Source organism: Littorina saxatilis, linkage group LG17 (assembly GCF_037325665.1).
Source record: "Littorina saxatilis isolate snail1 linkage group LG17, US_GU_Lsax_2.0, whole genome shotgun sequence".
NCBI classification, from domain to species: Eukaryota; Metazoa; Mollusca; class Gastropoda; order Littorinimorpha; family Littorinidae; genus Littorina; species Littorina saxatilis.
In genome coordinates, this window is record NC_090261.1 from 58,533,464 (window position 1) to 58,552,003 (window position 18,540).

At 38.8% G+C, this 18,540-nt stretch overlaps 1 protein-coding gene across 1 annotated transcript in view; it reads right to left on the minus strand.

The window, feature by feature from the left end:
- Positions 1-1,563: 1,563 nt before the first annotated feature.
- LOC138951854 (1-phosphatidylinositol 4,5-bisphosphate phosphodiesterase classes I and II-like) overlaps positions 1,564-18,540 on the minus strand; it is a 140,131-nt gene continuing 123,154 nt past the window's right edge. Inside the window, exons 30-31 of the mRNA XM_070323414.1 lie at positions 14,188-14,274; positions 1,564-13,857 (exon numbers count right to left, since the gene is read on the minus strand). Coding sequence (XP_070179515.1) covers positions 13,501-13,857; positions 14,188-14,274 — 444 coding nt within the window. The 3' untranslated portion in view covers positions 1,564-13,500. The remainder of the gene's footprint in view (positions 13,858-14,187; positions 14,275-18,540) is intronic.

Consider the following 18,540-nt stretch of genomic DNA (forward strand, 5'->3'; position numbering starts at 1 on the left):
AGTAGCGAACTGATTTTATTGAGCACCTGTTTTCTCATAGTGATCCTTAACTTTTTGTGAGTAGTGTATACGCGCGCAGGCATTGAAATCCAGTGGTTCGACTGAGTCTTACACGGAAGACAGGCTAGCTCCACTAAGTCGGTTGTCATTGACGGCAGGTACTGAAGTCGGAGACTGTACTCCATCAGTAGGGGCGGATCCAGGGGGGGGGGGGGGGGGGGGGGGGGGGGGTGGATCCCGGCCTAAAAGAACAAAATAAATAAAAAGTGAAAATAAAGAAAAACTGATGGCTCAGATTGCACCAGATTGCCCCATTTTCCTTCATTTTTAAAAATAAATGTTCCCCCCTTAGCAGCTGCCCTTTGTCTTCTTAGTGACGGTTTTGGGAAGTAGTTGGGCAATTTGTTGGCTAAGGTTGCACCAAATCGTTCAGTTACCCTTGTTTTGATCCAATTTTGTCTTCTGAAAATGTACTTTTTGGAAGGTGTATTTGGAGAAGTTTCTTGGCCTAGATTGCACAAAATTACTCAATTTTACTTGTTTTATCAACATTTTCCGGGGGGCATACCCCCAGACACCCCTCGGAGGTTCGAACGCTTCGCGCCCTCAACTAAACGCTTCGCGTCGTCGAATTGTCCCTAAAAGAAATTTGGAACCCCCCCCTTACAAATGATGTGATCCGTCCCTGATCAGTGTGGCGTGCCTCAACACCAGTGCTAGGGCTTGTTGTGTCCAGAAACATTCTCTCTATGTCTCTGCTACAACTCGACCCACCTGTACAAATCCACATTTTACCCATAAGAGAACTGAAATGAGGGAAGCAAGACATCTATCGAAGCTGTTATGCGATGCGTGGGTGTGGTTTGCCAGAGTACGTGATTAATAATCAGTTTGTTTGTTGCTGGTTGGGTTTTTCCTTTCTGTGCCTGTTCGCATGTCGCATTGTCGCATGTAACAGCATAACTAATATTTCATTTGACTAAAGATTTTGTATTTTACTGTGTGTGTTTGGACAAAGCTCTGAATTTTGAAGACAATGCGTTGAGGAGTTACTGAAATGTACCTTTTTGTGTGTGTGGTAACATTAATACCTGCTAAAAGGGCTTCAAAAGCAAACCTTTTATGGCTTCTTAGAAGAATAATCTCTACACCATATATATATATTAATGTACAATAAACGGCCTCATCACAAAGATATCTGCCTAGTGTTTTCTTTTTTTATGAGGGGTAGTATATACTGTAGATCTGCCTGCTGGCACAGGTGTGCTCATCTGCATATTCTTCATGGCAATCTTTGTATTCATATGTGTGTATGTGTGTGTGTTTGTCTGCGCATGTGGAAAAAGAGACAGACAGACAGAGACAAGACAGACAGATGTTTGTGTGTGTGTTGACTGCTGTGGCTGCACACGCGTGCCTGCACACACACACACACACACACACACACACACACACACACACACACACACACACACTCATACAGACAGACACACATATAATTTTACACATACATATTATACATGTACTTTGAAATGTGCACAAGAAAGATGACAAAACCCATCATAATCAACAACAAGGTTTATTCTGAGTAGGGAATTAGTGAGACAGAGACATTAAACACAGATTCATAGCAACAAGTGTGCAAAAAGTTGAGTCACAAACATACACATAATATTACTCATGGTTTTGTGGGTACTGAAAAAAAACATCCATTGCAGTATTCAATCAGTTCTTGGTGCTGCGTAGATTAAAACACAAAAGACCCAATTGAATGTATCACAATAAAAGAACATAAAGAAGGAAACACTTTAAAATAATTCATGCATGCTGAGATAGTGTTTACCTCCACCACATGTCAAATTTGCACAACTATAAAGCTAAGTTAAAGCTACTAATTATACCACCCGCAGTTAATTCCCGTTTGCTGGATACTCTAACAATGAACTGTTGCATATTTTGCATATTAAAAGAATTACGCAAGTCAGTACATGTAGTTGTTTTTTTTAGAAAGTAGTGATTAACGTTTTATAACTTCTCTTGTACTCCTACGTAGGTATACACAGCTTCTCTTTCCGATATCTGAACTTTCTCTTTAACCCCAAGAAATTATGAGAACATGATATCAACAATAAAATGCATAAGTTTAATTTGTGGAAAGGACAAAGACATCATTTACGCGTTTCATGTAGCTTTATGTTGAATGAATGGAAATAATTCTGGACACTGGCAGAAAAAAAGTCACAAGGGTTTGTTTGTTTGTTTGTTTGTTTGCTTAACGCCCAGCCGACCACGAAGGGCCATATCAGGGCGGTGCTGCTTTGACATATAACGTGCGCTACACACAAGACAGAAGTCGCAGCACAGGCTTCATGTCTCACCCAGTCACATTATTCTGACACCGGACCAACCAGTCCTAGCACTAACCCCATAATGCCAGACGCCAGGCGGAGCAGCCACTAGATTGCCAATTTTAAAGTCTTAGGTATGACCCGGCCGGGGTTCGAACCCATGACCTCCCGATCACGGGGCGGATGCCTTACCACTAGGCCAACCGTGCTGGTAGTCACAAGGGTGAGACACTGTCAAACAAAAGTAAGCCGCAGTGAAGCAACTGACAACAAGCACAACAAAGACAAATCAGATCATATCAAAGCTGTCCGCATCTGAACAGCAACAGTCTTGGTGCAGAGCAAAATATACAGACACTATGAGAACATGAAGGCAGATTTTGGCAGATCAATTCATTCACAAAACCATCATTCCAATACCCAATCTACAAAGAGAACATTCATCACAGTAGGTGTTCTGGTTTGTACGAAGTGGAACAGTCTTGAAGGGAATATATGTATATCTTTTTTGGGGGTGTACAGATATACCTGATGAGTGCAGAGTTACATAGGTTATTGTTTTAAATGAAACATTATGATTGTGTCAACTGATTAACCTTATAGGGACCAGACATATCCTACAGTCTCCTTGTCTCCTTTATGCTATTTTAGTCACACCCTCCATCAGATATTTTTCAGCCTGAAATGCTACCAACACTCTCTGAATTTGTCAACAGAAGTTCAGGGGACTTTCACTTCACCCAGTTGGCATGTTTCATAGTAACGGTCGGTGATATTCCAATATGTCGGGAGGCACTGTTAATGACCCAGATTTAGACTTAAACAATTAGTCTGCAAATGTTCTCTGTTTATGTGCCTCGCCAATTTTAACATTCGAACAGTGTGAATACTCGAAGATTATTATGAAACAAGAGAGTTCCTAACAGTATCACCCTTTTGAAAGAAATCTGCTGTGGGGCATAAATCTAAGATCATTTGTAAGGTCTGTTTTGATGGAGTGTTTCCAGTTTACTTATAAATCTCAGTGATTCTGTACTGCTCCTTAAAACGTTTTCTGAAACAAGGGAGTATCTTGGAAAATTAACACTTGATGGATACAAAATTGTTTAACATAACTGAATAAATGAAGCCTGTGAATTAACAACAAAAAGCAAGAATGAAAAAAAGGGCAAACATAAGATATTTTGCATTTAAAACAAAAAATGTGCATCTTCTTACAACTAATACTGACTTGAAAAACGAAAAAAAACACCCGAAAACCTACAGAACAAACAAAAAACCAATTAAGTCACTAACTGAAAAGCGAAAAATACTTTAACTACTATGTTACAGGTTATAGCATACTGTGGAATGATTGACAAGGCATAAGCAATCGAATTTAAAAAATGTTGCCTTCCACAACGATCAGTCCAGAATTTTGTATTTTGTTATTTATTGTCTTAGGGAGCATGGCGCCATCACTTTAAATGCCCCCAAATCCAAAGCCCTGTCTTTACTAACACTGAGTCCCCCCCCCCCCCCCAAAAGAAAATCCAAACAACAACAGAACAACAACGCCCCTATGAATTATATACAGCTTCAATATCATTCCCTCTACTCCTTTTTGTTTAGTATTACTACAGTTGTCTGATAACAAATGAATATAAACCCTGGGCTAGTCTTCAAATTACTGTTTGGAGTTAGTCTTCAGTGCATTTTTAGAAGCCTTCTCAAGCATTACTTTCCTAATCTAGATCTTGCACATAAAAATATACACTTATGAAATTCCATTCAGTTTTTGTGCGTTAAGGTTGATAAGTGTGCCCCACTTTGAAATGATTCAACATCAAAACAAAACAAAAATAAAATAAATGTTTGTCGCTTAAAACATCACCATTCTAACGGACTGAAAATGTTAATTCAAGTGGATCAAAGCATAAAATGTTTCATACTACTATACACACAAAAATATCTATATAGGTGTATCACAAGTCCTTTAAAATGAGGCACTGCATTTCTGGTCAAAACTAAACTTACACATATTACAAGACATTTTTGAAAAGAAAGTGCAAGAAAAATCAATTTGTGTCTCAATTTGCAGAAAATGTAACTTGAACATATTCACAGTGGTGATATTCACAGTGGTGATATTCACAGTGGTGATATTGACAGTGGTGCATGAATATCATTTCATAACAATATAAGATGTTTGATGGGTTGTGGACAGACCAGCTTTTTTGTCTGTCCGAGGGGGAGCAAATCGTCTTTTGTTTCATATTTATTGACCAAGGCCGAAGGCCGCGGTCATTAAATATGAAAGAAAAGTCGATATGCCCCCCGAGGACCGACAAAAAAGCTGGTCTGTCAACAAACCATCAAACATCGTTTTTGTCATCATTTTGGTAGTGAGAAAATAAGTGCACAATCAACCCAGGGAGCCATGCTTTGAAACACGGGTTCCGTGCTGATAACCACACGAGTCCCGGTTTGATAACCACTGGCAATCAAAGCTGGCGTGTGAAAGCAACTTTCTGTGTTTTTGAGTTCATTAAATGTTGGGATGAATATGTCAGGTTTGAGGATGCACAGTTCTGTAGGTTCATCTCGGTATTCCACCCCCTCGGCTTTCTGTTGTAAATATTAAGCTGAGTGATCGAATGTGGAAGCTACGTTTGGTCAAAGGTCACAGAAGATTTGCGTCGTGCAGTGAAGGAAAGAATCGCGATCTTGTTTCCGACTCAGTACCTCTTTGTTTTTCATTAGACCTGTCATTCTGCTTGCTCGGCTTTGTTAGATGTTTGCGTATCTTGTTGCTATTTTCTTTGCTTTTATTATTGTTTCTTATTTGTGCTTCGTTTATCGATACAACGTCTTGTGCACGGGTCAAAATGTGTGTGTCAGGGGTCGTTTTACTTGAACTTGACGTTCGTGTTTCTCCGAACGTCTGTGTATCGAAACACAGATACACGCACTCCATGACTCTGTGAGAAGACAAAACATATCGCTAGGTTTCATTTGTTTTTGATGAATGTATGACCTTTCATGAAGTTGTTTTGTTTTTTGTTTACTTTTGCCAGTTTGCCAGTTCGTTTTTGGAACTTTGCAAAGCAGTGTCTGTTTAGGTCCAATGAAAAGAGCCGAAGAATCCCCGAGTGTTTCTATTGGGTTTGCTTTTGATTATCCATGTATAACCTGCTTCCTGCAACTATGGTAACCGGGGATTTATTGCCTGGGGAACATGAGATTTATTTCCCAGGTGCTTGTGAATGAAAACTCGTGAAAATGATGACAATATTTTTTAAACAATTTATTTGTGACAATCGCAGAATATGATGCCGCTGTCAAGCCTGCATGGACATAATGATGCAAGATTATAAACAAAAAGACATTAGTAACTGAATTTGGGCTTAAAGTAAAACTGTGTAATTGGAATAGATGTAATAACACTTATACCCTTTACATACTTGAACAAAAAAATAAACACACCAAACATTTTTGTAAAAATCACATGCATGAAATAAATCCATTTAAACATGAAAGGTCTGACATTTTTTTCTCTGTTAGAAGGGGTAATGCCAACATGAGACATTTCAAAAAGTCCTTGTTGAAAACAAAGTATATATATATTATTACATGTACAGTTTTAATTGCAAGTAAGAGAGACCGAACACAACTGCACATTAAATTTTTAATTACAATTGCTGTATAAAATATCACATCTGGATTAGGACATGTTAGGATACATGTACTTAAAATAATGTGCACATTATATACAGAGCTGGAAACACTTTATATTGTGCCTAGAAAAAAACAAAAGCACACGACATCCAGACATCGATCATGGATGGAAATTTATAACTAATGCAAATGGGGTACGTCTACTTTGACAAACTTTTCCTGTAGTGGACGCTTCCGCAGTGTGTGTAATTACTGCAATTTTTGTGTGTGTGTCTCTCTCAACAGCAGACATGTGATTGTGATTATGGAACAAATAACAGCCGTTACTGCACACAGGTAATCTGACAGTCTTCTTGAAACAACTTCAACATTCACCTTGTGTTTCACGCAACAGGTGAATTCAATCTAATTCCTTATCAAGCTCAAAATTCCTCTTGATGCAATGCATTGGTATGCATGTAGAGCCCTTATATATTTCCTTTTGTCGTCTTCTTGGAACAACTTGAACATTCACCTTGTGTTTCGAGCAGCAGGTGAAGTCAATTTCCTTGACAAGTTCAAAATTCTTCTTGATGCACATTCGTATGCATGAAGAGCCCTTGTAAACTTCCCTTTGTTTCTCACATCAGTTCAAACTGGTTTACTTAGCATTCTTAAAAAAACACATGCACTGCAATGCCAGATCGATTCAGCAGCGCCAGCAAAGGCTATAACCACAATAATTTCTATATCAGACTGCCTGAGCGCCCATTGCGAGTAAAAATGGTCAAAAGTAGACGAGGCCATCTGCAAAACTAACACACAACAAACATCGGGCCACTCATAATGGATGGAATTCCCAAAGAATATATAAATTGGCAGATGCATAAAATGTAATTTGTTGCAAAGGGAAAACAGAGAAGTTATATTATATGTACCATTATGAACTTAATGCCTCATATTACAAACTTTAACCTCCCAAATAAATGATACTAAGTATCAGCAATACCAATCAAGTCTAAAGAAGTTTTTGGCATCAGTATTTTCTGCAAGCGACAGATTCATAGTTCACCGTGCAATTGTCTCATATCCGCCCAACCAACCTTCCCCTGGACCCTGCTTGTGACCTTGATGTTTGATGCCCCCGCTCTCTAAGCACCCAAAACCTCAAAGAGAGATAACTGGCGGAAACCTTCCTATTGTAGTCTCCTGTCCGCCCAGCCGACCTTTCCCTTGACCCTGCTTGAGACCTCGATGTTTGATGCCCCCGCAAGGGGCACGGTACTCTGTAAGCACCCAAAACCTCAAAGAGATAACTGGCGGAAACCTTCCTATTATAATAATAGTAATCACAATAGTCACGCTTTGTTTTATAATTCGACATTTCTTTATCTGCTCTTTTCGAGCACTTTTCGCGCACTTTTGCTATGATGTTTTCCAGTTTAAAATTGAAGGAGTTTCTTTCTATGCCATGGGAAGGAGTTACTTTCCATGCCATGGCTGGAAAAGAAATTTTAACATGTGGGTAAAGTGTTCAATGATGGGAGCTTTCCACTGCATGCAGAGTTCCTTACAACAGTTGTGGTCTAAGAAATTCATATTGTTTCGGCACTCTATGACTCACACCACATCAAAACCTGCATGGATGTTTTGTATTTTTCAATGAAAGCTCGAGGTTATTCAAATGAAAAGGACAGTTTAACAACACACAGAAACAAGCCATCCAGCAATACACACTACCGCATATATATATAGATATAAGTGCCACTGGAATGTGTCAGAAAATAATGAAAGTGCAAGGCAAACTGAGTGCGACTATATCAACAGGAACCAAACAATCAGGCTGTGCAACCTGAAATCAGGCAGTGAAACCTTAATCAGTGCCATCCACACAAACTCAATAACTTGGATTTAACAATGGCGACTGCACGTGAGAGCGAACAACAAAAAGACCAAAAAGCACTGTACCACGTTAAAATGACGAACACAGAACAAATAACGGTGACTTCTCAACCTCTTGCAGTGTCATTGTTCTGTCAGTGATTCTTCTTGTTGTTCTGTCATCTTTCTTCTTCTTTTTGTGTGTGTACTAATCTTTTCGTGCCCGAAGAAGACCCAAGAGGTTGAAACGTCGCCATTATTTGTTCCGTGTTCGTCATTTTTAACGTGAGTACAGTGCTTTTTGGTCTTTTTGTTGGATTTAGTTGTGGATACAGTGGAACCCCATTTTAAGACTTCCTCACTTTTCAGACATTACCGTACTTTCCGGGTCATAAGGCGCGACTTTTTTCCTCGAGTTCAACCCCTGCGTCTTGTATAACGAAGCGCCTAATCCGAAAAAAATCAAAGAGACCGCCTGAGTACCAGTCAAACAACTTGTGATAATGCATGTTTCAGCTACTAGGTACTGCCCTGGCCAAGTTTCCTCGAGCTCTCAAGCAACCAGCTATCACAATGGACCTGCCTTTGATCTCGCCGCACACACAGAGCACACATATTTCCACTCTGTTAAACTCGGTCACTGACCGGTCATTGACCCCGGTGCAGGAAGTGTTTCCTCTCTCAGATATGACAGGGGAACCACCTCTCATGGCAAAAACTGGGTCATTTCCACTCTGTATTCTTCCTTTGATTTGCGGCTTATTTTTATTCTTCGACCGTTTGTTACCGGTATACTTTTTCAATTTTGGTGCGCCCTATCGGCCCTCTGCGCCCAATGGGTGACTGGATTACAATTTTTGTTAAAAAGAAGGCGGTGCGCCTTATGCGCTGTAGTACGGTAAATGCTTTTTCAGGGTGTCTGTTCCTAACCTCTGCAGATGACCCCCATTATAAAACTCCCTCCTGATTTTCTCAGATTTCCCAATCTAAAGTCAGGGTCAAACCCGGGAACATACCCCTAATGGTTTTACCATGAGGGTGTTAAACATTACTTATCATCATCATTTCTCAGATTTTGGAGGTGTTAACAAGGGGGTTGCAAGTGTATTATACTACCAGACACAGTTTAGTGACTTAAACAGAGGAGAGTTGGTGGGATTTATATACTGAAGATTAAAACAGATACACAAAAGAATAAACGTGACCTCACTGATCAGTTTAAATGAAGAGCAAGTTGTTCACATGTTCAAGCTTTGGTGTCCGATAGAAACAAGCAAATGCACTGACTGCCTGTATGAGTGCTACTGGAGTATAGTTCGGACAACAATGCACTGGATGGTTGCAAGGAACTGTTTGGTGCTATCATGTGATCTTTGTTAGGAATTCCAGTAATTGTATTACAAAAAAATATATCACAATGATACAACATCAAAAATGCTATCTACATGCTTTCTTTTAAGCACACATTATTTCCCCTTCATGAATACATGAGGACAAAGATGTACCTTTTATCTTGGAACAAAACCCACTGCAAGTTCACAGAAACTTGAATAAAATGTTCACTTTATCTTTAAACAGAGACAATGTTTTGCAACTGTGCAGTAGTCAAATTCCCCTGGTGGGACATTGTTTTATCCTTTGTGCAGAAACTGACATATTTAAGGTACAGAAGAACAAAACCGCTGAATAAACTTGGGGTCTTATGTTTGTGATGAATAATTCACTCTTCTTTAGGAGTGGATACACATTAGTGACTTCTGAAACAACTTTTACATTCCCAGTTTTTATCCTCTATATGTGACCCTCCACCACGGAATGAGTCGCATGTCACCTTTGCATGATTTTCATATTTTTAAATTTTCCTAAAGAGTTTTTTATGCTCTATCCAGTGGTGAAAACCGTTTTAGAAAAGAGCAAAAACTTTTCGTGTTACAAGCCTGTGACTAAGGTGACCCTCACACTGTTACCAGACATCCCCCAGACTTATATTAAGCCTAGCGCAGAACCGCGCGAGGTGACATGCGACTCATTCCGTGGTGGAGGGTCACATATTAGCTTGGAAAAACTGCATTCCTTAACTTGGGACATTTTCCCCGAGTTTAACTTCAGCACCATCAAATCAAATCAATTCTATAAATGTATACAGTGGAACCCCCCTTTTAAGACCTCCAAAAATCTGAGAAAATTGGTCTTAAAAAGACGGGAGTCTTAAAACGGGGGTAATTTATCATAGGTAATGAACAGAAAGTCTGTGAAAACAAGGCCTTAAAAAGGAGGGAGTCTTAAATTGGGGGTCTTAAAAGGGGGGTTCCACTGTTCTGCAGTTACTTTAAAGCTTGATTCTTTTTTCATACCTCACTCCCATGTTAATTATACTGCCCACTAGATTTGTATCCTAAGCAATATGTCCCTACCTCAAAACAGTCATTAATGGTTCCCAATACTGTAGAACAATTAATTGCCACATTTTAATCTTCTTACAGACACGCTTGCTGTGACTATACAAAGAATTCCTGTCAGAAAAGCACTCCACCAAACGGAGTGTTGCCGTAAGCAAGATCCTCTCTGCCGCATTCACATTATTCACAAGGGCAGTACGTAATTGTCACAAGCACTTTAATTATACTGACCATGGTAAAAAAAAATTGTGTATAATTTGACAAATCGCAAGATGTCGTAACTTAACTCATCCCGACATGTTTAAAGTGGGTTTATTACTCATTGCATAGAGAAAATGCTAAGATGGTTTTTTTTAAGGATTTACATTTATACACCCACTCACACAACACACAGAGGCATGCATTACACAAACTTTTAAAAATCCCAGTTGAAAAAACTCTCAGGTTATCAAATGATACGAAACTACATGAAATGAAAAACAAAGTTTATTTGCCAGTAGAAAAAAAAACAACCCACACAGAACAAAGTGTTCATTTTACATTAACAATAACACAGGAATACCTTTACATATGTACTTACACCATCTTCAATGCCCTTGTCTCAGAATTTTACGATCAGAATACAAATGATGATTCATTCAATGAATGATAATGAAAACGAAAATTGATTGCATTTTATTACTATACCAAATCAAAATTCACTTGTAAAATATCCACCCCATGACAAAATATGAGAAATTCACCTCCTTAAATACAGAAATTTAACTTTAAGTTACCGTTATACCCCCAGCCCCTCACCTTTACACCTATATGTATCTACGTATGATCTGACACATATAATACAGCTCAGTTGGTAGAGCACTGGACTTGTGATCGGAAGGTCGCAGGTTCGAATTCGGGCCGGGACGGACACGGGTCAACTTTATGTGCAGACCCAGAGACGGAAGCCATGTCCCACCCCCGTGTCATCACAATGGCACGTAAAAGACCTTGGTCATTCTGCCATAAGTGCAGGTGGCTGAATACACCTAAACACGCAGACACCTGGGTAGCGCGACTCCGTTGCTGCTAGCTTTCCACTGGGAGGAAGCGACCCGAATTTCCCAGCGATGGGACAATAAAGTAATGAAAATGAAAAAAAGAAAAATGAAATGATGCACTTTGGACTAATACAAACTGCCTAACAAAACACATTTGGACCTTTTATTCTAAACACTTCCCCTTCCCTCAAAAAGGCTTAACAAATAGAAAAGAACACAACACAAATCAATGCAAGCAGGTGACTCGCAGAAACAAAGAAAGAACAATTAATATTTTTCATTGTTTCCTATTCATTTTAACATATGTGACCGTCCACCACGGAATGAGTCGCATGTCACCTTTGCATGATTTTCAAATTTTTTACATTTTCTTAACGAGATTTTTATGCTCTATCCAGTGGTGAAAACCGTTTTTGAAAAGAGCGAAAACTGTTTGAGTTATAAGCCTGTGACTAAGGTGACCGTCACACTGTTACCAGACACTCCCCGGACTTATATAAAGCCTAGCGCAGAACCGCGCGAGGTGACATGCAACTCATTCCGTGGTGGAGGGTCACGTATCTTTAATAGATACTAATAGTAACCGATGCATGAAAACCCCATGGTTGATCCCGGTATCACAATTTCTTGTATTAATTCTGTTGGTGACACAAATATACATAATTAACGACAGAACAGTATATTAGGAATAGTAAATATATACAATATACACAAGTTTAAAGCAAACATATATATAACACAGTACTGCATACAAACAAGAATATTAAACCAAACTGGTTAACTGTTTGTTTTTTAAATGCAATTTGAATAAAAAAGTAAAAATGGATTGAAATGCTCAACTGAAATGCTCAAACAGATATTTGAGTGATTGCAGTTAACATAGAGGCAAGGCTTCATCACTGTGTATACATGGTAAAGAGACATATTGGAAAAGATGTGGGGAAACCAGCGTGCAATGGAGTAGGCTTCAGAGATAATCACAAGGACAAAACTCCTACAAAAGAATTAACCAGACATGTACAAAGAACCCAATACACAACCAAAATGCAGAGAATTTCCTCCTTTTCAATAAAGCCATTCACAACTTTTTCACTCCCGTTATGCGTTTCACCTTTTCATTTGAAGTTTGTAGCTCCTAGTCATTATTCGCTTACAAAACTGCAGTTCAACTGAAAATTCAATGCCCAAAGATATAAAATGCATTATCTTGTCAGCTCTGGTTTCTCGATCATCACATGAAAATTCTCCTGTTTGTACTATCTTAAAATGTTATCATTCTATTCTGATAATGCAAGCTGCTGGTTGTTCATACTGACCATGGAGTTTTCAGTTCTTAATTTCCTTGGGGAAAAGTTACTACACTACTTAAGCACCAGTCACACGCACGACTCAATCATTGAGATTCAATCGCGCGATTCAGTCTCAAGCCGATCGCACATCACATCGCTAAAACGTCTCCTTTATATCTGAGTAAGAAACTGTTCTTCAAAAAAGTTTTGAATCGATGAAGAGACGCAGTCCGCCACTGTCCGCCATTATTTTACGTCACGGCGTGAGGGCCGCAACGACGCGTTCTGATTGGCTCTGCCCCTGCGATTGACTGACGACTGGGTCGCAGGAATAGAACAAGTTCTAAACCTCAAAGCTACGAGGGAATCGCATGAGACCGAGTCGTAGACTTTGTCGTACTAGCTATTTTCCGCGACTGAGTCGCCCGTGTGACAGGGTAAATCGCGCGATTGAGTCGCGTGTGTGACGGCCCTCTAAGTATTATGTATCAGTAGTTGGCACGCATCCCCTCAGTTGCATCTTCCGTTGACAGTTCGTGTACACGACCTCTGTCCTGTATCTGGTTCCCTGCTGAAAAATCCCGATGGATTTGTCCGTGCTTTATCTTTTCTGCAACTTCATTAGAGTGACAGCATAACACTTGCACACAATCACCTTCTTCACTCTTTTTCAGATCACAGAGAAGAACACAAAAAGAAAACTAGTGCAGTAGGAGTTCCACGTGAAAAACAGGTCTGTATTTTGGTCAGTATATCACCTTAACGTGTTTCACGCTTCACACAAACCATGGTTCAGTCTTGCAGCCACACAAACACCCCGTTTTAAGGTGCAATATCAGCGGCGATTCTCCACTTCTGAAAGTTCTCCATTTCTGAAAGTTCACCAATGTTGAATTATCCAATCCATTCACATATTGGTCAGTTCCTCCTGGCTGTTGACTTTTCCTTCCTTGTCCAAGAATTCAGGGCTTTTTCCAGAACCTTCCGTGTCTTTGATTTCTGGGGCAGTGTCTTTCGTGGGACTGTTGGCTCCGTTCACCAGAACAGTTGACACATGAGGGCCTTTGGAAGGGGAATTATCGGCCGTGCCATTTTCCGTTGGATGGCTGATGGATTGGTTGCCATTGCTGACGGTATTCCTGTCAGCGTTGTTGTCCTCTTCGTTATCATCTTCATCGATTCCAAAGGCCTGGACCTCAGCTTCAAAGACTTCCTCGAGTTTCTGCAAATGCTCCTCATATTCTTTCTGGTAGCGTTTCAGAAACTGAATTTGAGAGAAAAAAGTATACAATTAATAAAAGAGAATCATACTTTTAAGAGCATGCTTATTTTGCTGAAAATTTGAAGCAAAAAAAATAATTTAAAAATACCGCCTCGGTATAGGTATAAGGAATGTATTTTGTCTTCTGAATTGCAGCAAGATGATTGCATTGCCTCCCCTGGAGACCATTTCTCAGTTTTGGTTTAATTAATAAACCTTGTATGTTATGGCTTTATATTGATTTTTTAAACTAAATTCTTCCAGCAGTCAAAGGATTAATCAAGGGGGGGGGGGGGGGGTGTCCATGGTATAAGAAATGATGAAAAACCTCACCTCCTCCTTTTCTTTCTCAGCCTCTTTGCGCACCTCGTCCAGCTTCTCCTGGAGGTCACCTTTGCGCTTGTCGAGCAAGTCGATCAACTGAAACATTGCAAACAAAGGTCACCTTTGCGCTTGTCGAGCAAGTCGAGCAACTAAAATATTGCAAACAAACTCTCAGCTGCCAAATGATGCACGACAAACACTTACATATTCTTCTTCTTCTTCTTTGTTCATGGGCTTAGACTCCCACGTTCATTCACGTTTTTAGCACGAGTGGATTTTTACGTGTATGACCGTTTTTACCCCGCCATTCAGGCAGCATACGCCGATTTCGGGGGAACTTACATATTGATAGGCTTCCAATTCAAAATTTCAGGTTTTTCAAAATCATGGATTAACACCCAACCAAACGCCTCATTGAATGAAGTCCAATGGAGTGAGGTGAAGGAGTAGACAGGCATGGGAATTGAAAAAAGTAAAAAAGGCTGAACATTTGTAAGTAATAGCAAAGTGGACAGCGCAATGCGCCTAGCCCTGCTAGGGGTGTTCGGGGGCATCCCCCCCCCGGAATTTTTTTTTCTCCAAAGAACCCAAATGGTGCAATTTGGTGTCATATGACCTCCAAGTTTGTCATTAAATTCAGTTTTTAGAGCCATTTTTGCCTCCCCCTTTTATTTTTTTGGTGGACACTTTTGCTTTTTCGGCGGAACAAAAATAAAAACGGCGGAAATTTGCCTTTCGGCGGACAATTCCCATGCCTGAGTAGATTAAGTGTTTATCGAGAACTGAACACCAGTAAAAAAAATCTGACCAATTACAGATTCTGTTTCATTCTGAATCAATCTTGATTGAATGCAATTGCTAACTGACACAAATTGCGTGCTTTACATGTTTAACACTGAAAACACAAGGAAAACAAAACAAGAAAGGTAAGTTATTGGAATGTTTCATCCTAGATCAAAAAAACATTCAATAGTACGTCAAATCTAATAGTTTTTGAAGTTAACAGACAAACAAATATGAGAATCTCAGATAATGAAAAGAAAACAAATCTCAGCTCATTTGAGCGTTGTCTCTTCAATCTGAACATGGAGAGATCCAGGTCAACATACTAGTAATGTTTCCTTTTGTCTATGATGAAATGTTCCTACAGTATAACTAACCTGTTTCGTTTTTCCATCTTCGATTTTGAAATGTTCGCAGTCAATATGTACTGAATACACATAATTCACTGACTCGTGGAGATATATGGGACTTTTTCAAAAAATGCATAAAAAACCTGTCTTTTGACTTTAAAATGTTATAAATTCAAAAATTTTCATCCTACTTATCTGAAAATTGGAAGTGCTTAAGTTCAATGTCCTCCGGACCTTAAAGTATACTCATTTGCCTGTTTTATTGTATTTTTCTGTTAATTATGGTAAGTTATCATGTGTAAGGGGGGGTCAAAATGCATGTCCCTTCGACATTAGCAAAATTTCACACCTCTGTAAAACGCACAGACAATTTTTTTATCATTTTGTTTGTTGGTTTATGTTTATCCCGTCATTATCTCAAGATAACAAAAACAAAATATCGATACAATCAGTAGTTTTGTTCTCCCAATTTTTGAAAAGTAAAAATTGCATGTCCAAGAGGTTTTGGTCCTTGCAGTTACCAGGAACCAAAATACGCAATAAAAACGGAATGCTCCTTGCTTTTCAAATGTGGTTTTCTTTACAAAAGAGTTCCAAGACGCGGAAAGCTGTGTGCAATCAGGTGGGTACATTGGATCACTTTTAGGCAATGAAATATGATTTTCAAAAGGTCAAGGTGAAGGATGTTTAGCTTAACAGTTATGTGCAGTTACTGGGGTTTTCCATTACACTAATTAACAAAAACATTTTGAATAATTTTCATTTTAATCGCCCATAGATTTACTTTCACATGGCGTCAAGGACGCCATGTTTTTTTGATGACAGGGAGTGATTATTATTTGAAAATAACGAATTCGTCTGTGCAGTTACTTTCTGTGCAGTTACCTGCCAGAGAAGTAACTGCATGGACCTATTTAGTAACTGCACTGAGACATCATGGTAACTGCACTGAAATGCTTGTAGATTGCATACCATTTTTATTCTATATTCTGTATTATGGACAGCCAATTATACAAAAGGGATGGAAAACCAACCAGCATAAATATAGGTATTATATAGAGTCTTATTCAAAATAAAGTAATTTACTTTACTCAGGAACTGCTACAAGTTTCCTGGTAACTGCACTGACGAGTCAGGTAACTGTACAGATCTATTTTAGTAACTGCAGAGAATTTGTCAAAATATGTTATTCATTTATTTTACTTTTTTTTTCAAGTGACAAAAAATACACCCTTGTTGTTGTAAGGATACGGTGCCACATTATTATGGTGGTGATGTTCCAAGTGAAAAGACAGTGGTGAATCATATTTTTCAATAAAGGTTTTACAAAGACAGTGGCAACGAAGATTTTCAAAGACAGTGATGACTCATTTTATGTTCCAATGAAGGTTTCTAAATAGAGTGGTGAATTATTTTATGTTCTAAGTGAAAAGACACTTGATTTAATGTTAAAGAATCAGTTGTTCCATTTCAAGTTTTTTTTACAACTGACTCAGTTAATTAAATACGCTAGACAAAATGGGCCAAAGAAAGAGCCTATACTTTTTTTTCTGTTTCCCCATTATCCTGCCACATCCTTGCCCTCCCCTCCCTGCCTAACCACCATTCTCCTCAACTCCAATTTGGTTCAATAAAATCTTGTCGATTGAGCGTTAACTGTTGACTCGTATGTTTATCTTCATGTGGAAGAAATTATGCATAATATATGGTATGCTATTGGTTCTGTTTCACACAAGCACAACAATATAAAACAAGAAGGGCAAAGCCCATACGACTCACATGCTTGACCTTGACATGACCTTGACCTTCAGGGTCAAGGTCAAATAACTAAACCTAGCAATGACATACACTAAGAACTGCTTTACACATTTTTCCTACCAAAACACATGTGACCTTGACCCAAGGTCAAGGTCATCCAAGGTCATGCAACACAAAGCTGTTAATTCAAGACATAGGAAGTACAATGGTGCTTATTGGCTCTTTCTACCATGAGATATGGTCACTTTTAGTGGTTCACTACCTTATTTTGGTCACATTTCATAAGGGTCAAAGTGACCTTGACCTTGATCATATGTGACCAAATGTGTCTCATGATGAAAGCATAACATGTGCCCCACATAATTTTTAAGTTTGAAACAGTTATCTTCCATAGTTCAGGGTCAAGGTCACTTCAAAATATGTATACAATCCAACTTTGAAGAGCTCCTGTGACCTTGACCTTGAAGCAAGGTAAACCAAACTGGTATCAAAAGATGGGGCTTACTTTGCCCTATATATCATATATAGGTGAGGTATTCAATCTCAAAAACTTCAGAGAAAATGGGAAAAATAGCTGGTTTTTTGACAACATTTATGGCCCCTGCGACCTTGACCTTGAAGCAAAGTCAAGATGCTATGTATGTTTTTGGGGGCCTTGTCATCATACACCATCTTGCCAAATTTGGTACTGATAGACTGAATAGTGTCCAAGAAATATCCAACGTTAAAGTTTTCCGGACGGACGGGGGGGGGGGGACGGACGGACGGACGACTCGGGTGAATACATACACTCACTTTTGCTTCGCATGTGAGTCAAAAATCGTTTTACATACCAGGCCAATTATCGAAAACATTTTACTGATATATAAAATTCATTTCCATAACAAAAATAACCCTTTGTTTTCTAGTAACACAGTGTCTTTTACTAGAAAATGTCTGTGCTGTTACCAGATGTCCATGCAGTTTCCTATGATTGAAGAAAATGCAATTTAAAAAACAATCTGTTAAGTCAAGACCACAAAACAATATACAGTGCTTTGAAAACAGCAACAAATATAGTTAAGACATATAAAATGATAGTTTTAAACGTATGTCTGTGTTTTTTGCTCGAATGGGGTTGATGCGAAAACAAAGGGTCCGTGCAGTTACCGAATGTCCCTGTTGTTACCAAGCATAAAAGTAAAGCTATATTTAAAATAATTTATCAAATTCAGTCAATTGTGGTATAAGTTGAAAGGTTTCAACAACTTTCAAATGATCATATGTATATTTTGGCAGCAAACAGATCAGTTTGGACATTGCTTCATTTACATGCATTTGATAATGACAATTTTGCACTATTACAATTTTGTTTTAATTTGGATTAAATAATTGCATTAATAATCATACATTTTGGTATCCATTCTTTAGCACTGGGTTTGCATAGCATTTGCTATATGAAAACTTGCCTTTTGGAAAACAATTATGTAGG